We start from the raw sequence: 22,563 nt of genomic DNA, 5'->3' as shown, positions 1-22,563 counted from the left end.
GCGTGGGTGAGGAGCCGGAAGGTGATTCTCTTGTTGATCGGGAGCCAGTGCAGGTCTCTCAGGTGTCCGGAGATGTGGCTGCGGCGGGGGGTGTCCAGGATGAGTCGTGCTGAGGTGTTCTGGATCCGCTGGAGTCTCTTCTGGAGTTTGGCGGTGGTTCCGGCGTAGAGGGAGTTGCCGTAGTCCAGACGGCTGGTGACGAGGGCCTGGGTGACCGTCTTCCTGGTCTCGGTGGGGATCCATCGGAAGATCTTGCGTAGCATTCGCAGGATGTGGAAGCACGACGAGGAGACGGCGTTGACTTGTCTGGTCATGGAGAGGGAGGAGTCCAGGATGAAGCCCAGGTTGCGTGCGTGGTCAGTTGGTTTGGGTGCGCTGCCCAGGGCGGGGGGCCACCAGGAGTCGTCCTAGGCGGAGGGTGAGGATCCCAGGATGAGGACTTCCGTCTTGTCTGAGTTCAGTTTCAGGCGGCTGTTCGACATCCATTTGGCTACTTCTGTCATCCCTTCGTGCAGGTTGGCTCTGGCGGTGGCGGGGTCGTTGGTGAGGGAGAGGATCAGCTGGGTGTCGTCGGCGTAGGAGATGATGTTCAGGTTGTGCTGGCGTGCGATGGCTGCGAGGGGGCTCATGTAGACGTTGAAGAGAGTTGGGCTGAGCGAGGAGCCTTGAGGGACGCCGCAGATGACTTCGGTGGCCTCCGATCTGAACGGGGGGAGGCGGACTCTCTGTGTCCTTCCGGTGAGGAAGGAGGTGATCCACTCCAGTGCCTTCTCCTGGATTCCGACGTTGCTGAGGCGCTGTACTAGGGTGCGGTGGCAGACAGTGTCGAAGGCCGCGGAGAGGTCCAGGAGGATGAGGGCCGCTGTTTCTCCGTTGTCGAGCAGGGCTCGGATGTCGTCTGTGGCTGCGATCAGGGCGGTCTCGGTGCTGTGGTTGGCCCGGAAGCCAGACTGCGAGAGGTCGAGGGAGCCGTTCGTCTCGAGGAAGGCGGCCATTTGCTTGTTGACGGTCTTCTCGATGACTTTGGACGGAAACGGGAGCAGCGAGATGGGGCGGTAATTCTTGAGGTCGGTAGGGTCTGCTGATGGTTTCTTGAGTAGAGCGCTGAGTTCGGCGTGCTTCCAGCTCTCCGGGAAGGTGGCGATGTCGAAGGAGGTGTTGATGATGTCCCGCAGGTGGGGTGCGATGACAGTGTCGGCCTTGTTGAAGACGTGGTGAGGGCAGGGGTCTGTCGGAGATCCGGAGTGGATGGAGTTCATCGTGCGGATGGTGTCTTCGGTGCTGATCGGGGTCCAGGCGCGGAGGGTGGTGGTGGGGGGCGGTGGTTCGGTCGTGGCGTGCGTCGGTTGAGTGCTGAAGCTGTTGTGTATGTCCGCGATCTTGTTGTGGAAGTAGGAGGCGAGGGAGTTGCAGAGGTCTTGCGAAGGGGTGATGTCGTTGTTTCCGGCGTTGGGGTTGGAGAGCTCTTTCACGATGTTGAAGAGTTCCTTGCTGTTGTGTGCGTTGTTGTCCAGTCGTTCCTTGAATGCAGTTTTCTTGGTGGCGCGGATCAGCTGGTGGTGTTTTCGGGTGGCGAGCTTGAGGGCAGTCATGTTGTCCGGTGTTGGGTCTGTGCGCCAGGTTTTCTCGAGTGCTCTGCAGTTCTTCTTGAAGCTCTTGAGTTCGTCGTTAAACCATGGGGCTTTCTTGCTGCCGGGTCGGGTCGGCGGGGTCTTTAGCGGGGCGAGTTCGTCTGCGCAGTCGCTGATCCATTTCGTGAGGTTGGTGGCTGCTTGACTGGGGTTCGTTGTGCTGGTGGGAGGGTTCTTGCTCAAGGACGTGGTGAGCTGGTCAGCAGTGATCTTGTTCCAGCTTCTGCGGGGAGCCTGTTGCTGGTGATGGTGGAGCGTGGTCCTTCTGAAGCTGAAGTGGACGCAGCTGTGGTCCGTCCATGGGAGTCCCGTGGGGTGAATGTATGACATTGTTCTGCATTCTGTCCATCAACTGTTGTTTTTGCATTTGTCATCCCGAGTGGGATAGGTATGCTCAGACGTGAGTCCCATGCTCTCCACACCACTGGAGTCAAGCTATCCTGGCTGAAGACGGCTGATAGCCAGAAACTGGTCCTAGGATGCTTGATTCCGGTCCAGGAAAGACATGGCTTGGCAGTTCGGGCTGGACTGTTCCCATGAGGCACAGGGTCAAGGCTGATTTGCATACGGCCATGTCTGAACTAGGGTGGTGTGGAGTGCAAAAAAACGATGGCTTTAGGCCCAGATCTCTGTACTGGGGTGAATGTATGACATTGTTCTGCATTCTGTCCATCAACTGTTGTTTTTACAGAAATGAATCAGGCAAACAGAAATCTTGAACTTCCTGGGAGACTTGAGAGATGTGAAAGTTAAGGCTGCAAATAACCTCAATGAGGCTGAAGGTTGCTTGCGGCCACTCTGACCTTATCAGCATGATTGGGAATGCCATAACAGGGACAGAGAACACTTTCTCAAAGAGCAAAATAACAGCCCTGGTGTTCAGCTAAGGTATGTAGGCAGGAGGCCACCTCAAGAAACTCAGACACGTTTGGTGCTGAGACAGCTAGCTAAGAGGCTAAAAGAAAGAGGTTGGCGCATCATTCAATGCAATGAACTTATCAAATACCGTCATCATTTTGGAATTATCTTTTATATTTTGCTTATTAATTGCTTTCACTGCCACTACTTTGTTTATTTACATAGTTATAGCCTTACATATTTTCCACATAAGATTAGAATGCTGATTTTAATAAAGTCTTAAAATATGCGACTAGAGTTGGATCCTGTGTGTGTCTATCCATGGTGAAAGGGGTTCAGAATTCACTAACAAGTAAAGAATCCTGTAAGGGTTACTGGACTGATTGTTGCCCAGAACGCACCATCCTCATGGAATATGTACATGGTCTATGGATTATAGGCCACCAGGCTTCTTGTCCCTAATTAATAAATTAGAATTGAGTCTACACTTCGCAAGGGGGTCTAGGGAGCCTAATCCTGGACTATATTTTGCATAAGGCAGCTAAAAATGTATAAGGTATTCTTGCCTCATTGGGCTTCTCCCATTTAGTCCATTTACCTGCCTAGGATAAGCACCAGTTGGCAAATATATAAACAGAGGAATGTTGAAAACACTTACTGGGGCACTCAGGAAGAATATTTTGTATGGCACAAGGAAGAATCCTTTTTCTCAAGCATTAGCAGGTCATACTCCAGGATAGACCTGAATCTGGGCACAGAAGCCCTACTGGACTTTAGGACCAGGTCTTACTGCATTATCCAATCATATATCCATAATCTGGGACTGCAGCATAATCAGACTTCACAAAAATACAATTTGTAGTGCTTTGACTGCACTTTACTAAAGGACAGATTATATGAAGAAATGAGTAAGCAGATAGAAGAATATTCCCTAATAAATGAGTGAAGAAGTAACTCTTACAACCGTTTAGGATGTTTTTAAAGCAGTCATTATGGGGAAATGCACCCCTGCCAAAGCGGATCAAATGAGGTCCTTGAATCTGATGAAAATCAACCTAGAGAAAGAACGAAAGCCTGCAGAGTAACACCACAAAACAAAAAGCTCTATTTAACCCTCAGGGAAATGACTTATCGTTATATTATTATCAAACAGATTACGAATGCTGAGGGAACAAACTAGAATCCCCAGTGTAATTAATACTAAGGTAATTATGACAACCTCTGAAAGAGAGGAAACAAATGAATTTGTTAAATTCTCTGGAAAATTATACACAAGGGAAACCCAGGATGTTAGTGGGGTAGAAGCCTCTTTGAAGGAGGTAGAATTAGGACTCCTGACCCAACAAGAAAAAGAACAGTTAGGAACTCCCATTATTGAAAAGGTTATCAAAGCGGTACTTACGAGTCTCCTGATGAACACCTCCAGGCCAAATGGTTTATCAATGCATTTCTTCAAATTATTTTCGACCCTCCCAACAGCAAAGTTAATACAACTCTACAATTTTACAGGACAGAAAAGTAGCCACTGCACTATTCCACAACAAGGGTAAACGCAAGAAATGCAGCTCATCTTTTAGACCCATAATATTTCCCAAACTAAATCACATAATAGTTACAAAGTTTCTAGCCAACAGAGTATAAAATTTGATAGCGTGATTGAACATCCCAGAGTCAGGATTAATCAAAGCCACAGAGATCTCCAACAGCATAAGATGAGTAATACACCTACTAAAGAAAACGAACCAAGGAAAAATCCCAGCAATCATACTTGCAATAGACACAGAAAACGCATTTGATCAAGAAGACAGGGCATTTCTAAAAATGGTGCTCTGGAAGTTTGGGAAGACCCTAATGCAAAAGGATAATATGGTGACATACGCCAGTCCAGTAGCATCAGTAACAACCAACGGAGACCCCAAAACAGTCTTTAGTTCAGGGGTCTCCAACAGTTCTATCGCAAGCTACCAGTAGCTTTCTTGTAGCTCTTAGTAGATCCCACATAACTGCCTGTCAGCGGGTTTGAGAATATGCACTGCAGTTTTGCTAAGGCGAAACTTTAAAACACCTGTGTCTCATTCTGTGATGCCTAGGGAGATACCAACGCATGGCACTCTCTTCTGAAAGTGTTGTTTCTTTCCCTATTCCCTTCTTTAGTTCTTTTTCTTTACCTCTTCCTTTCCAAACTTTTTGCTCTCTTGCCTTTCTTTCCATCTCAATTAATTGATTCTCCCATTTCTTACTTCCTTTTCTTCTTTCTCTTTGTTCCCATGTTTTTCTTTCTCTACTTCTTTCTTTAGCTTGTTTACTTTTCATTCACCTTTACTCCTTCCTCTACTTCTCTCATTTACCTTTCTTTATACTTGCCGGTTTTGTTTCTATTTTCTTGTTTCTTTATTTCCTTTTTAGGTCTCGCCTGAGCCAATGCGCTTGCACATTGCTCCGGCGAGATTATAGTAAGTCGAAAAGAAAAGTCTACCAAAACGTCTGCGGATCGCATACAGTTCATGTGATCTATGCGCGTGCACACGATCGCCAGCCGCATAACACACCACCATTTGTCTGTGCTCCCCCCCCCCCCCCCCCACCCCAGCAATGCCCAGAGCTTGTTTCTGGACGAAAGTGAAAGGCTACCGTGCTTGTTTACAGTAGCCTTGCTCCTCAAATGCTGTTGCTGTGTTGCCATCTCTCTAGGGACACTCAGCTTGAAAACACTCGACTTTCTAGCTGCAATGCTACATCCACTATGCTTTGCCTCTAGATTGTTGATCCCTCGCAGACTGTGCTGACTCTGCCCCTCCTGATTCTGAAACTGACAAACGCAGTCACCGCGCAGTCTCTTCTCTCTGTCTTATGATATCTGCCCTGCCAACATTTACTTCGGACCCTCACCCTCACACCTCCTCACCCTCACACACCCTCTCACACACCCTCTCACCCACTCACCCCCGTCACCCTCACCCTCACCCTCCCTCAACCTCACACCCCCTCACACACCCTCACTCACCCTCACAACCTCACACCCCTCTCACCCACACCCCCTCACACCCCCACACACCCTCACACACCACATCACTCAGGGATACCACCACATCACTCAGGGACACCACCACATCACTCAGGGGCACCACTCCGTGGCACCATCACATCACTCAAGGGCACCACCACATCACTCGGGGACACCACCACATCACTCGGGGACACCACCACATCACTCGGGGACACCACCACATCACTCGGGACACCACCAAATCACTCAGGGGCACCACCACATCACTCAGGGGCACCACCACATCACTCAGGGGCACCACCACATCACTCAGGGGCACCACTACATCACTCAGGGGCACCACTCAGGGGCACCACCACATCACTCAGGAACACCACCACATCACTCAGGGACACCACCACCTCACTCAGGGACACCACCACATCACTCGGGGACGAATGTATGACGTTACAACGAATTCCGTTGCAACGCATGCCTTTACCACGCATGCGTTACAACGGAATTCGTTTACCACGCATAACATTTACCTCGATTGCTTGCGTGGTGACGTCATACGTCGTTAAGAGAAAGCGGAAGTTTATTTTCCGTTTTCTCTTAAACGAAGCTGATTAAATACATAACCCGACGTGACTTCAGGTGAGTTTTTCTTTGGGGGGAGTGGGGGGGGGGGGAGATCCCCCCCAAGCCCCCCTTTTTTTACTTTTTACCTTTACCACATATACCTTTACTACAAACCTTGTAGTAAAGGTATGCGTGGTAAAGGCTTTCGTGGTAACCACGCATGCGTTGTACTGCATGCGTGGTTAACGATTTCGTGGAAACGGCTTCGTTGTAATGGCCGTTTCCCCTCGGGGACATCACCCCATCACTCTGGGACACCACCTCATCACTCTAATACACCACCACATCACTCAGCCCAACCACATCATCACTCAGCACCACAACAGCACTGTCCTTGCTTGCTACCAACAAGCATTGCCATAGCCAATAGGACTCGCATTAGGAAAGTGTAAGCTATTGGCTTTGTGAATAACAATGCTATTAATTTATATATTTTCAAAGCCAACACATATTTAAAAAAATTGTCATTTACAATACCAATAGCTCCCACTTTCCTAATGCGAGACCTATTGCATTGCAAATGCTTGTTCCTTTTCTCGTTCTCATTCTTTTTTATTTTTTCTTGTTCGCCTTTCATTATTCCATTCTATGTTTATTCTTCTTTTTTAATCTCTTGACTATCTTTTTTTCTGATTCATTATTTGTTTTTTCATGCTTTATTCTTCTGCTACTTTAATCTTACTTCCTTTTTTCTGCCTTTCCTCCTTTTCCACATTTTCTATTGCTTTCTTTTTTCTGCCATACCTTCTGTTTTCTGCTTCTTTCTTTTATTTCTCCATCCCAATTCCTACTTTTTATCCCTACCTTATTTTACCTTTCTTTCAACTATTTCTTTCTTCCTTTGTTTTTGCTTCCTTCCTCTTCCTAGCTTCGTTTTTCTTTTAATTTCGAATCTCTTTTCTTATTGTTTCTTCCTCTCCGTCTTCATTTCTACCTTTTCTCCCCTACCTTCCTCCTTCCTTTTTTCCACCCTTCCTTTCCCTTTGATTCTTCCCTGCTCCCTCTTTCCTTCTGTGTTCTTTTCTCTTCCTTTACTTCACATTTCTCCCCCCTTTTCCTCCCTCACCCATTACTTTTTTTTCTTAGTTTTCTTTTACCGTCTCTTTTTTTCTTCTTTTATTTTCTTTCTTCATCTTCGCTTTGACTGTTTTTAATTTTCTATTCTTTCCTTAGGCACATTTAGCTTTTATAGAGAAATCTCTTCCTGCATTAATTTGTATGGCATAACTGCATGCACCCTAAGGGGTGACTGCAGAGATAGGTTTACTTATAGACAGCTATCAAGTTTACATGTGCTTTTCAAAATGGATTGCAGACAATGGTCCTGGTTAAGGATGCAATCTGTATGTTAAAAATTAAGCTTTGATTTGCTTCTTTGTCGACATCAATCAATGGACATGAGGACAATTAGCCAGATAGTGGAAGTGTGTCGGGCCCTGTCGTTCAAAATGAGAGCAGGTTCTTTACATGTATTGCTTGCCAATAAGACCACAAGCCCCAATGAGACATTCATCACACACAGGTGATTCATGAACAAGACCAAATGTGAAAGACTGTTCCTTTTGGACCCCACAGCTATCAATTTTGCGATACACCTATGATGACATTATTGTATGCTCACTGGAGCAAATCAGGGGCACTTTAGAAGTTGTGTTTAATTTGTGTACCCTTTTCAAACCCTTATGCTGCGCAGTAGATCAAGAAGGTTTTCAATGATCAGATGTTATCTCTAAATATAGGAAAGGTTGGAGACCCCTGCTTTAGTTTGAACGGGGACAATAGAGACGGCTGTTCCCTTTCCTCTTCACAATATTGACAGAACCACTGGCAGAAGTGAGTAAAATCCAAAATGACGGAACCAGGCCTACCACAACATACACATAAGAAAATAAGCAACATTTCACAGCTCTAGTGGGAATAAGGACTACCACCCATCAGTATTGTCAGATATAAAAAAAAAATAAAAAAAAAATAACCATTATTTAGATCTTGACTGGGAAAAATAACAGCATTAAAGATAAACATACTCCCAAGACTGCTATATGTTTTGCAAGGTCTCCCAATTCCCATCCCTGAACGAGATGTGCAAGCAACACAGAAAGCCGGGTAGATTTATTTGGGGGCGTAAAAAAAACCCAGAACACAGACAGTTTTGAAATGTAATAAAACAGTAGGGGGTGAAATGGGCCTGGCATGGCATAGCAATTACATCCTTACCATCATCTTTCACACCTATACATGGCAATCAGATTTCGAACCAGCCAAGAGGGGTGATGCTCACAAAGAATGGAGGGCGGAAGACTGGCAAATGGTGAGAGATATGGTTGACAGAGATAAAATTAAAGCATTGAAATAATGTAAAAAATTATTTGCAATAAAGGAACAGGAGAGGCTACATTATGCACAAATAAAACACTGGGTCACAACACAATTTACTAGAGGCACGCATGAGGGACCTGATAACCTTCAAGAAAGTATTTAAAGGTCTGGGACTGCCCGGTGAGGTGTTCCTTTTGGGACAGAGTAGGTCGAGAGCTTTTGGCGGTTCTTGGGAGCCCCCTTGACTGACTCTACGTAATGTACTGTTGAGGCTGATGGAGGAACTGGAGGGGACCTCATGCAGAGCGAACTTTCATTGGCGTGGCCTGCCTGATGGCCAAGAGAGATGTGGCCCGCGCATGAAAACAAACAACACCCCCCATCGACCCCGTGCTGGCGCAGGGGGAAGGAGGGGGTGGTGACGGTTGGTCGATTGGTGTGCGCAACAGGCAAAAACCTATTTACGCTGCAATTGAATGCACTCATAAGAAAGAAAGGGTATGGGGAAATGGTGTTCATTCTATGGTGTGTCAAAGTAAAGAAACTGATTCTTCTTGACGAGAATGAGACATGTTTTGGTATTTTTCTCAATGCAGAGCTCTTATTATTTATGATGATAAATGTACTTGCTGTAAAATCATAATAAAGTTGGTTATTGTAAAAAGAAGCTATTTGTATCAGGCGACTCTATGAAGAAGCACACATATTGTGTCACAATGGTCCTACATGAAAACCTAGGAAAAGGCCCTGTATCAAAGGAAAACAGTATGGTGTGACATTGCACAGATAAGTCAGTGTACAAAACATAGAGACCACTTTAACTTATTTATGACATCAAATAGGACAAGAAAGCTGTTCCAATGAGCTTCCACATACTGCTGATGTCAATGTGGGAAGTCGTTAGCTGATCTACATATCAGCGCCCCAATGGGATAGATTAAAGTATACAAAAAGTGATGGATTGAATGTGTGAATCAATCTCAGTCACTGGTAATTACTTGGGCCCATGCCAGTCAATTGTTATTTTGCACATCTTGGCACCTCGGTTTGGACCTAGCATATGCAAATTTGCCTTGACTCTGCTATAATGGGAACAGTCCAGCCCGAGCTGCCAGTCCAGGGCCTCCCTGATCCAGAACACAAGCATCCTAGGACCGGTTGTGCCCTAGTTAAAACAGGTTTGCCTTGGAAACGTCAAATGGTAATCATCCAGGGTATTACCATGGAAATAAAGAGAGTGGCACTGTGTAGATGTGCTTAATCACACAGTCATTCTTTGTGTGATTAAGCACATCTTTTGTTGTGTTAGCTAAATCTTTATTGATTTCCAACTGCTACAAAGCTGGATAGTTTCCCACATAGAGCCAACAGAGGAGTTTTTCTGTCTGCCACTTTATGATAAAAGGTAGAATCCAGCAAATGAGTCCAGTTTATCCCAGTTTTGGAGATTTGTTTATGTAATTCCTCGAACTGAGACAGTGGCATTGTGATACCAGTGATTGCTAATTCCTAGTATTTCCTGTACTCATTGTGGAGGTGGAAGCAGCATTCATTCTTAGCCAATGCAACAGTAGCCATAACGGACTGCAGCGCGAGATTGTCAATAACTATCCAAGCTCACCTTTATCTTTCTGAGCATGTTTTTACACTAAAACCTAGCTACTGACGTCAGATCTAGGTATATCCATGTTGGTAATTACTTTTCAATTAAATAAAACTCAATGCTCAATGTGTGTTTGAAAGGCACAGAAAAAGTCAGTCTCAAAAGCAGGCCTTAGGAGGCCGATGAAGGAGGAGGAAGAAGCTCAAGGGCTCCACTGCCTTTGTCAAGAAAGAATGGAATTTCACTTAGCAGGACACACAGGTTCCTCGTTATTTTCTGTGTCTAGGAAGCAAGTACTGTATCAGCTCTAACGTCCCTCTAGACTGAGAGAATTTACAAACATTCACTTGAGATTTAGTGGGGGCAGATTTCATATTTGGGAATTCCTTTGCCAGAAAAATATCCAGTATTTTCTGAGGAACTTACTAAGATACAATAATCTGTCTTTGTGTGCTCTGCCAATAAAATATATTTCTGACCTTATTAGATTTATCTTGTTACAGTGTCTGTGATATTTTCCATTAGGTTTGCTCGATAAGATATCGTATTACACCCTCCTCATACCAAGAAGTCAGAGAAGTGGCAGAATCTTAGCGGGGAGGAATGGGTAAAATAAAAAAAGTTAACGATGGCAAGTAAGATCCTATATTTAAAGTACTGTCACACACACAAAAGAACACAGGCTTCGATAAAAACTAGTGCATGAGCACACTTTCACAAATCAGTATCAACAATTCACAAAGATGTGCCTTCAATGATAAGTCACAGAGACCTGGAGATCACAAGGAAAAGTAATGAACTGAAAAACCACTCTTGCCATGCCTAACTGAGGAGAGCTGAAATGTGATACTGTTTCTTTAAAGAAGTCAGCATCTCCCAACATCCAGTCTGCCTTACAATGTTGCTCCTTAGTGAAGGATGATTATGCACTCACCTCATGTTCACATTTTTATTTCTGTTGTTGCAAGTTCAATAATAAGGAAACTATTATTGTAGACCAAGTACTTCATGGGCTGATGGATCCCTTCTGAGAACCCTATTATTGTATATAGTGTTTTTCTCGGGTTCTTTCTTCTTAACATATTTATGTGTAAGTATGCAGGCCAAAAGTTTTTTTGCCCAGGTTCTTTAAGGTTATACAGACATCCCCAAACATATGATGCAAGTCTTTGCAAGGCATGACTGCTAGATAATGTTTTGACCCATGAGTGGTTGGTCTTTCAGAGTCAAGCTACAGATGAATTTAGAGGAGTGTGAATTCTGTCACAAGATATCTAAGGGGATACTCAAACATACAGAGGCATAGAAATCTGAGGGAGGCAAGAAGATGCAATGAATCAAAGATGCCAAGGGTGAGTTAGATGGAAATCTGAGAGAACGGGACCTGCTTCTATTACCAATCACCATTCCTCATCCGAGGACTTCCACAGATTTACAACGAAAGGAAGTCAATGAAATGTAATGAATCCTCCTTTAAGCAGTCCTCATTCAAGAATCTCGAGGAAAGGTGCACTAGCTACATGCTCAGCATCAAAAACTAAGAGGGTATCAAGGACCTATATTATGCGAAAGAGACCTTAATTAACAGGATATCCAACACCGAGGAAAATTAACAGTGAGGCCTACTTCGAAAGTAGAACCATTTGATGTCTCAAAGTATTCAACACTAACACAATCATTGTGAAAGCATTTAACGGCTAGGCATTCCCCTACTACAACAGAATCAAATGATTCATATAACATCTCCCCCTCATGTAAAAATATCCAAATGAATGATTCTTGGTCTTAAGTCTGATATTGCAGCATTTCATTTAGAAGTTCTGGCGGATGTCCCTTAAGCGGAGATCATGATTATATTTACTATTGCTCAGGAACTTTCAAGATGACATTCTGTGGCGCTTTCACATAGGAGCTCAAAGACCCCAATGAAAGAACTCTTAACAGCTTACTCTACTCAAAAGGACAAAATACCAAAGAGACTGTTGTTTCTGCAAAAAGAATCTAAATAAAAAGTAGATTCGACATAAGAGGAGGCCTAGTCCACCAGGATCTCTTAGTCAAGGAAACAGGTACACTTATCATACAGACACTGCCTCAAACACCACATCCTCGTTCTCCATTATGGAAATCTCCACTGAAGTCATAACCAGCCTGCTCAGCTTTAGCTTCGTTAGCCCTGTCCCATTAAAATGAAGTGAAGCACCTGCCTCTGCAACAAATGATGGGTTATTGGTGCTGCAGTTCCATTTCCTTCATTTACTTACCATTTCTCTTTCCAAAAGAGGAAGTACAGCTAAACTCTAGATGATGTGTTTGTCTCTGAGCAATTGCAAACCTCAATTGATTATTACTATACGCTTCGGATAGGCTGTGATAAATTCTGTATTTAACAATGTCTGAAAGGAAAGTAATCCAGAATCCTGCACATATGATGTAATATGGATATGTTTAGGACTACAACAAACTATTTTACACTGATGCACTTGCATACCGAGGATTTCTACTGATTATTTTATTCTTTCGTGAAAATCCAACACAATCGTAGATAGAATATACAAAATCACAGCAACGTTCTATCAACGTTTTAAATGGCGACACATTTGATTAAATCACAAAAATGTGCATGCTAAGTTAGAAGGTGATGCAGGCATCAACAAAAGAAGGGTAGCAGACCTTTGGGTGACATGGGGTGGCATTTCTTCTGATGTTTCACCATTCACAACTGCCGGTGGCTTTTCACCTTCATCTGCCAAGAATAAAAAGAAACATCACTTAAATTTGCCTGTAATGCAGTGCTCTGCAAGAATATGGGAAATGCATGCAAACGTTTGTTAAAAGACAATATGCAGCACAAGTCATGATGTTCATGCAAATATGGGGAAACGTACCAGCTGTGTGATGTTTACAAAGCTTTTCAAAGAACTCTGTGAAGTTGTGCACCTCTCTACTATAGGGGGCTTGGGTGTGGGCGGGTTGGAGTGCAAACTGAAAGCTGCGGTTCCTGTTAATCTATCAAATATCTATGCTGCAAATGAAAGTTACTTACCTGTAACTGTAGTTGTTGATTCACAGATTCACATGCTTGAATATATTTCCCATCATCAGACGGGGAACCCTCAGTACATAGGATTGAACAGTAGTCCCTCTACTGTGTTGACTAGTATCAGCGAAACCCAGTGAACATACATTGCATACACTTCATTATGTCACCCAAACTTTAGTCACATAAATGGAGTGAGAGAGACCTCCTCCACTTCCCTGAGGTATAAACTGCCAGATCTTTCCAGTTCATAGTGTGTATAAGAATCATATGTGCCTCTTGAACCAGGGGAAAAGGGTGCGCCCCATGGTACTCTATGAAAGATACAAAGAGCAGATAACTAAAGCTACAGGTAAGTAGCTTAGTTCTATTCCAGCATTTATTGGATCATTCATAGATTCTCATGTTTGAATACAGTTTAGCAAAGCAGTTCAAATACAAGATGAGGAAAGTGGCTTACCATACATGAAAACGTTCTTCAACAAACTTGTCCAACAGATAACCTTGGCCATGATTGTGTATCTAAGCAGTAGTGCTTGGTGAAAGAATGCATAGAGCACCAAATTGCTGGTGTCAGCGGTATGGGAAATAACATGACCATTAGGAAAGACATCTCCCGTTGTGTGAAAATCAAATGTAATAAGTGTACATTGTACCACTCGTTTCAGTGTCGGGGATCCATGGATTGTTAACCAATGGAAGTAAGAGAGAGTACAGGGGTCCTGGCCCCAAAAGGCCGTTGAGTTTCCACCACGCCAAGCTTGTGGTGGACATAGTTTGGACATCAGCGGAGTCAAGTTTAATTACTTTTGGCAGAATTGATGACAAGGGGATGTCTTCTGCCTGGTCACACTCTGGAATGGAGTAAGGCAATCTGGCATCTGCATGGAACCATGCGATGCAAACTGGCACTGCGCCTTCAAGTAATATAGCTGAAAGTCAGGGACGCCAAAGCCCCCCCTGTTATAGGGAAGTACGAGTGTGTCCCATCAAATCCAAGGTCTGTGTCCATCCCAAATGAGGCATAGCAACAGACGCTAGAGGGCAGATAAAACAGTGTTGGTGAGTGGTATAGGGATGTTTAAGAAGAGTTAAAGAAATCGGGGCAGAACAATCACTTTAATAATGGCTATCTGACCCACCATGGACAGTAGGAGGTGCAGCCACTGCTCAACCTGTACTAAGTTTTTCGATGGCAGGCCCATAAGTCAGACAAATTACCTTCCCCTTATCCCTGTGAATCATGATACCAAGGTATCTGGTGGTGTCACCAAACTACTGAACTGGGTATTCACATGGCAAGGTTATGGTAGAATTGAAAACCCCCAAAACGGAATAATTTCCCGAATAACAGGGGTAAGATTTTGAGAGGGATGGCGGATGAATGGCAAGATTTCGTCTGCGTACCTGAAGCTAAGTAGAGGGCCGGGACGAAAATTAAGTTTGTGGTGCATGTGTTTTTTCTGCAACTGCTGCGCCAGTGGGTCCATGGCTATAATAAAAACTAATGGTGACGAGGGTATCCCTGTCTTGTCCCCCTGGTTACTACGAATGTGTCAGTAAATGAGCCATTCACATGAAGCAGTGCCATTGGTTCTAGTAAAGAAGCATATCCAGTGCTATGAAGCCGTTAGGGAGCCCTAGTTTCTGCAGCGGCGCCCGAAGAAAATGCCATTCCAGAGAATCAAAGGCCTTTTCTGCACTGAGCAGTGCAATGGTTGCAGGCAATTCTGGTGATTAGGTATTGAGTACCGTAAATACTGTGTGGAAGTTGAAAGATGTGGATCTATGGGGAACAAGCCCTGTCCGGACCGGAGAGAAAATCTGATCAATCATCAACGCCAACAAGTGGTAATTACTTTGGCCAAGATTTTATTGTCAAAGTTTATTAAGGAGAGGGGTCAGTATGAGGTGCAAAGTCTAGGGTACTTGCAAGGCTACAACAAAAGTGTGATCACTGCTTCCCTCAGAGAGTACTGTACAGTGCCCCCTTCAAAGGCTTCAACATACACATCCAAGAGGTGGGGAATGACAATGTGTTTAAGTTTAATAAAAAACATACCTATCAGGCTGTCGAGGCTGGGGGTCTTAATGCCATACAAGGCATCAATGGCCTGCACAGTTTTTTTCTGGGGAGATAGGGTCAATCAGAAACAGTCGCTGTGCGCCAGTAATCCACACCATTGTATCCTCATCCAAATAGGTTGCTCTGGCATCAACTCCCCAACCCCCTTTGTCCCACCCCCCGAGTTTGGTGGAATACAAATGTTTATAGTAGTGAAGTAGAATACGAGTAATGTCAGCGTTATTGGTGACCCTTTCACCATTTTCTAGGAGCTCTGGTATGTATTCAGGGTCACGGTTCGGCTGAAGGAGGCAGGCCAGTGTGCGGCCCTCCCCATATTGGGGGGCCTGAGCATACTTGCCCAGGAAAGAGATCATTCTCTCAGCCAGGAAGCAGAACTCCTCCTTCAATGTCGGACAACGGTGCAACTTTGCTCCGTCTTGTCTTAGTGCATCGGCCTGGTTCAGGTCCCTCAACTCAGCCTCCACCCATGTGATACTATTTCGAATGCCTTGGAGGAATCTAGCATGTTTCAAAATACATACTCACCTTGAAGGCATCCCACAGGGTGGCTTGGCGAGGAACAGAGCTGGTACTTAATTCAAAATATTCCAGTATGGAGCCCCTGGGTTCTGTGCAAATGACTGAATCTACATCCACCCAGAGCCAAGCAGGGTATAACATACCATATTTGAAGCCTTTTGTGCAGAGGAGAGGTTTGACATCTTGAAACTTGCATCATGCCTCTTGAACCATTATTGTGAAGTCAGGATATAAGGATCTGGCAGATACTGTAATGGGCCCCACTCGTGAGCAAGACGGAGCACTGTATCTCTGTCCCCAAAGTTCAACAGGCGGACAATTATTTGGCGAGGAGACGTTCCAGGCAGTGACCTGGGCCCCAACGCTCTTTGTGTCCTCTCTACCACAAAAGTGTCTGCTCTACAAACTGGTCTGGACATCCAATATTGGTGAATTCCGCAATACCTGTGATGTGAATATTATTTCTAGGTCTTCTCGCTTTGAGATTTTCGTTCTTAACAGCAACTGCTTTGAGAAGACGTTTATTAAGGGAGGTAGCGCCATCCTCCAGGCCTGTGATACGCTCCTCTGCACCATAAAGTGAGTGCTGTAACGTTCAATTCTTTCTCCCATGCGATCTAGGCGGCTGGTTAATGTTTTGAAATAGCATCTGTTGAGTAGAATCCAGCCCGCAACTCTGCCATGATGGCATTTGTCCTTGTTAATTGCTCCACAGCTCCATGATCAGACCCTTGCTCCTAGGAGTCTTACATGATCTCTGCTTTATCAGACTGTTTGTCTCTCTCAATTGAGAGCTTACATTGTTTAGGATCCCCCCCTCCCCATGGTGGCAATAGGGATGATTAGCAGAGGCTTTTGCAGAGGAGGTGGTGCACAGGCCCAGTACGAGGCACCGGATGGAAGCGCCCCACACCCAGCAGTTCATCGGGGTCAAAAAAGGGGCATCACGAAGGCACTGGCTGGCAAAGTGCGTTAGAGTGGGAGTGATCCAGCACGTGTGGCACACTGTCCCCCAAGGAGCCTCAAATGCAGTTCAGGAATGTAGGTACGTGGACCAGGGAGACGGGTCTGGTAGGCAGAGGTTTGTTTTATTGTCCAGCTCCCAAGTGATGCAGGGGTTTTAATGTGTGGAAGCTGGGCCAGTATGCTCCCAATAAACTGGGTCCGGGGTGGCGAGCACGATGTGGCTAGAAGCGCTCCAGCACAGCTGGGGGCTCACCCCCCCAGAGGGACACAAGCAATGCGCAGCGCAGGGTATCCAGATCCCCAAGAGAAGCAGGGGTCTTAGGGCGGTAGCACACTAGAGCTGCAGGCAACGCACAGGCAGCAAGTGGTGGCCCGACCAAGGCCGCAGAGTAATACAGCCTGGGATCTCCCAAAGGTATGGAGAAACTCACCCGCAGCCCGGAGCTTGAACCCCCGTCGCACTATACTACAGGGCGAAGGATGCCTCTGACGGGAGGAGGCCTCACTGTGTCTCCTCACTGCATGGTCGCTAAAGGAAAGCCATGCCCAGTCTCAGCTAGGCCACCCCGGAAGCGAGGCTGGTCAGTGTCCGGTCTCAGCAGCGCTGGATCAGCAGCCCAAAAACACCGACAACATCGAGGACCACCTACCTGATGCGATTTGTGATGCAGTGGCAGACCCAGCAGGGCTGGACGGCCCAATCCTCAGGCTCACCAGGGCTCCTGTTGCTGCTGGACCTCCGAGGAAGGCTGGGTCGGCTTCGCGAATCAGGATGTGGCTGTCTCCGCTCACTAAAACCCGGTTCAAAAAATGAGCTTTATATCACCTGAACTACAGTGGTAGGCAGGACAGATTTAGAAAGATACAGTGTGGGGCCTGTATACCACTAATTGCGGGCCGGCGTGGCCACAGCTCCACCGCAGTGCGGCCATCTTGGTCACCGGCATGGCCACGCCCCTCCCAAAGGCTGCAAATAGTTGGTCTGTTTTCAAAACAATTTAGTTCGGTCTTGATATAATGTCAGCAGTCTTCTCTCTGTCCATAAATGTAGGGTTTGGGAAGTAAGTAGAGAAGGTTGTACATTAAGATGAAATGAAAATGGGACTTTCATGATGAACTTTTGATTTGTTCTCAAGACTACTTTATCAAAAATCTAGATATGGTTCTTGTACTGAAAAGGCTTGAATATCACTAACTCTTCTACCCGATGTGATCACTATGAACAGGTTCAAGAGGGAGCTTCATTAGCATTAAGCGCAACTTTTATTTCCCAAAGTGGTGCCAGTCTTTTGCTTGGTGGGATAATCTGGAAAAATCCTCGAATATTATTGTAGAAAACAAGGGTGGTTTATAAGGGCTTCCCAAGTACTTTGATATTGCTGGTAAGTGGGCAATTACAGAAGAATACTTTATTACTGACTTAGCTAACACTAACAAATAGGGCAAGATTACGTGGAGCCACATCAAAAGGATGCAATTTGTTTTGCTTGGCATAGCTCCAGAATCTAAAGCATCTGAGGACAAGTTTTACACGTTGAATGAGTTCTCACTGTTTTTCACACTGCCATGAAGACTGCTGGAATCTGCAATCTTCCCAACTATAGCTGCTCAGCAGCCAATCAGTTTGGCGCAAATATTCTGGATTTGGGTGGAGAATTTGTCTGAGCTCAATAAAGTTAGGGCTGTGCGAAACTAAATAGGTTTTCCCACTGGCATGTTCCACAGTTCAGGAAATCAATGTTGCCTCGGTCAAGCTGGGGCTATCAAACCCAAGAGACACAAGTCTCTCCTCATCTTGCATAGTAGTCTTGGGGTCATTGGAACTAATGGCAGGCACAAAGGAAATTAGGTTTCTTAAATAATGAAGAACGATTCCTCTTGAGACCCTGGTCTGAACCATCTACTTTTCAATTTCAGGCATTTTTTGTTGTTGTTCATTGTAAATAGGTCCAACTTTGATTTCCCCACTGATGGAACACCACTTCCAGTTGGGGGTGGTTTATATCTCACTTGTGGTTTGTTGATCGAAACCTGCAGAGTTTGTCAGTACAAATATTGTTTACTTCTGGCACATATTCCACTAGAAAGTCTACCTTGTGCTTCAGTGCCCACATACATAGATGCTGTGTTTCCTATGACAGTGCAAAAGATCTTGTGTCCCCTTGTTTCTTTATATAGTACATTCTATTTCCACTGTCTGCGTATATTAATACTTGCTTGTTCTGCATTTGTGGTAGAAATGCTTTTAGTGCCAGCCCCAATGCTCTGAGCTCTAGGCAATATATGTATGTTGACCTTCACAAACCACTCCAATCTCTGCTCTCATGCTATTTCTGTAGAAGTGCTCCCCATCCTTTTAGGGAGGCGTCTGTAAAGATTAACTTGGTGTTCTAATGGTATTAACAGCAGACCTGCGAAAATGTTTTCTTTGTGCCCACCATGTCAGGCTGTTCCTGATGTGTTGAGTTACGAATGAATGAATGAATGAATGAATGAATGACCATTTATAGAGCACAACAGATACAAATGAAGGCATCCCAGCATTAGCGAGCGTAGATTATGTTTTTTACGTGTCTAGGGCTTGCTTAGTCAGTCATCGACACTTGGTCCATCAATGATGACTGATTAAAAACCTCCTACCTTTTTTCTCATCGTCAACTGATGAGATTTATCTGGTTGATTTTTTGACTGGGATTTTGGCCAGCGGAAGTGAATTTGCTTTTCTATCAGTCGTTTGTGATGCTGCTACCTCCTTACCTGCAGGAATCATTTTTACATCAGCTTTGTTCAAATCCAACGTACTTGGCAGACAAGGCTGAGCCTTAGTAGCAGGCTTAATAGGTTGCTTCTTATTTTTTTCTGCCAGACTACTATTTCCAACCTTCTTTTCTTGACAGGAAAAGCAAGGAGTTGCTGGTGCAGAGACATTCTATTCGAAACCATGGAGCCCGATTCACACAGGTAAACTGAGACGAAAGTCTAACTTTACGGCGTTTGGTATTCACAAAGGGCATTTACTGCTTGTAAATGCCCTTTGTGAATACCAAAAGTTGAACTTTCTGACTTTCAGTATTCACAAAGTAGTAAATGCCCTTTGTGAATACTGAAAGTCAAAGTTAGATTTTCGTCTTATTTTACCTTTGTGAATCGGGCCCTTTATGTCTAACCTCTTGTGCGATCCTTTAAAGTCTTATCAGGAAAAGTAACACATAACTATATTTTTGGGATTTGTGGTCCGGATGAAAGCAAGCTATCCATAAAGTATGCTTTGCCTTTACACAAATATGCCTTTTGCCACACAAAGCACAGTTGAAAAAAATACTGTTTATTCTTTTTCTCCTTTTCAGTCATAACAGCACAGAAAGGCAAAAAACTTGAGCACATTACTTGCTTAGCAAATTTGTGGCATTTTGTAGTAAAAAAGTCAAATGTAGGGCTGAGCTCTTGAAAGTTCCTCTCACAAACTAGCAGTGCCAAAAGCAGTTGGGCCTCAGCGGAGGTGAAAGGGTCTCTCCACCTCACTTACTATAGTTTGGGTGACATAAGGTAGATGGATACATAGGCCCGCTGATCAGATGTTATTAGTCAACACAGCAGCATGACTATTATTCAATTGTGTATACTGAGGATTCCCAGCCAGGTGATGGGTAATATATGAAAGCATTTGAATCTATGAAAGTTCCAACGATGGAGAACCTGGAGCTCTTAGACAGTTGTACTGTCAAAAATGTACATCAATCTACTGCAGGGTCTGGAAAAGTCACCTGATGAGCAAAAATAATTTTCCAGGTTATAAATATCTTACAATCTGGAGCACTGATCTGGCAGGTCTCTATACACCTGGTGAAGTAGAGGATGACCACTTTCCTGAATTCTGAAGCGGCTCAATGGACGGCAGTAGATATCCTGTCAGAAGCTGCAGCCTTTCCTCCACTTTCAATACAGAGTCCAAAGGGAGATAGACCATGGCATATGAAGACCAGCCTATGATGCTGTGCTCAAAATAGGTGTGCTTCTGAGTCACAGCAACAAACATGCAGCACCCCCTCTACATAGTAGTATGCAACAAGACCCTTCGGTCTCGACCATCACCACTCTACTGCCAACAGAAATCAGAGTAGACACCAACATAGTTGGGAAAGCACAGTCATGCTCATTACCCTGTTCCGCCAGGTGGCCTACAAGAATAGCTTCCTAGGGAAGCCAAAATACCCTTTTCCATCCCAATTATAAATGTAATTCTCACCTGCATCGCTGCCAGACTCGCCTGTAAGAAAAAGATACGTGTCAGGAATAATGAATGATTTAATTCACAGAAAAGCATTGCTTAGATTAACAGATTTTCTAAATTAAGGCTAATCATTGCTGACGCTATATATGTTTTAGAGGGAGGGGTGAGAGAATGAGAGAGAGAGCGAGCAGAAACGTATGTAAAAGGACTTCTTATGAGACTAAAAGATCAAAGACCATGTGTAGGCTTATCATACATCCTAATTTAGCCACATATTATATACATTAGCAAGTATGCTTTGCAGGCTTGCGCTAGGAGTTTACGGGTGAGAATGAACAGTTGTTTCATGCATATGCATGGGCCCTTTAACCACAGAGTCAGATATAACGGGATTTGCATAAATATTTAGTATAAATCTATTATTACAAAAATAAAAGTTACAAAGATGTATAATACAAAGGGGGTTGCACATATTTTGAGTCATCTTTTGGGTGTCTGGGAAGGAGTGTGTTAGTAGCATTTTAATGCTGTTATTTACCATTGTCAATGATGATAATTAGCGGACAATTCCTTTCATACTTGCTAAAATGTTTTTTATGTATCCCCATACCAACTTGTTTTCCTACTGACCCCATTCTCTCAGGTCAAGGAATATGAGAAGCTATCAGAGCAGCACATGACTGTGCAATGGCCATTCATCAGGGATTATGGTGAACATGCTAATGTTTCAACACTGGCACTTACACACGCTGTAAAGAGTCCTTTGGAGCAGCCCTACATTCTATATATGCTTTAATTGTCACATGCTGTGCACCTTAATTTGATCTCACAAAATAAATATAAATGTTGGGCTCTTAGGCCCCGACCTTCACTTGCCAACCTTCATGCTTGCACTTGTCAATAGGCAAAAAGAACAATTAAAGGACAGAATGCAGAACAATGTCATACATTCACCCCAGTACAGAGATATGGGCCCAATCAATTGTTTTTTTGCTCCCCACGCCATTCCAGTTTGCACCCAGCCATATGCAAATCAGTCTTGACCCTACGCCTAATGGAACAGTCCAGCCCAAAATGCCAGGCCAGGTTCTCCCTGGACTGGAAACAAGCATCCTAGGACTGGTTTCGGGGTTTCACCCCTCAACAGCCAGGATAGTGTGACTCCAGTGGCATGGAGAGCACCGGACCCACGTCTGGGCATACCAATTCCACTTGGGGTAACACATGCAAAAATAACAATTGATGGACAAAATGCAGAACCATGTCATACATTCACCACAGTACATAGATCTGGGCCGAAATCCATCGTTCTTTTGCTCCCCCTGCCATTCCAGTTGGAACCCAGTCATATGCAAATCAGTTTTGAACCTGCGCCCAATGGGAACAGTCCAGCCCGAACTGCCATCCCAGGTCCTACCTGGATTGGAAACAAGCATCCTAGGACCGGTTGCGGAGTTTCACCCCTCATCAGTCAGGATAGCTTGACTCCAGTGGCATGGAGAGCAATAGACAATAGACACCTTATGTGAGTTTGATATTCAACAGAATAATAGCAATTTTTTTTTAAATAAAATGTAGGAACATGGAACCCTTGGGTGCTGCAGGATCCAGTTTTAATTCAAGAAAACATTATGTATGTGAATCTTTTCCTAAGGAACCGTGGACCTACCTAAACAACC

General features: G+C 44.6%; 1 protein-coding gene across 5 annotated transcripts in view; it reads right to left on the bottom strand.

Annotated features, from left to right (window-relative positions):
• The window catches only part of TRAF3IP1 (TRAF3 interacting protein 1), a 337,634-nt gene that overhangs the window by 67,725 nt on the left and 247,346 nt on the right, over positions 1 to 22,563 (bottom strand). For all 5 annotated transcript variants that reach the window (XM_078681404.1, XM_078681405.1, XM_078681406.1 and 2 more), the window contains 2 exons: positions 20,900 to 20,920; positions 12,713 to 12,785 (listed from right to left, as the gene is read on the bottom strand). In XM_078681404.1, coding sequence (XP_078537530.1) covers positions 12,713 to 12,785; positions 20,900 to 20,920 — 94 coding nt within the window. The remainder of the gene's footprint in view (positions 1 to 12,712; positions 12,786 to 20,899; positions 20,921 to 22,563) is intronic.

The sequence above is a fragment of the Lissotriton helveticus genome, chromosome 3_1 (assembly GCF_964261635.1).
Source record: "Lissotriton helveticus chromosome 3_1, aLisHel1.1, whole genome shotgun sequence".
Lineage (NCBI taxonomy): Eukaryota > Metazoa > Chordata > Amphibia > Caudata > Salamandridae > Lissotriton > Lissotriton helveticus.
The sequence above is the reverse complement of the archived record's forward strand: the minus strand, read 5'-3'. Positions and strand labels throughout refer to the sequence as shown.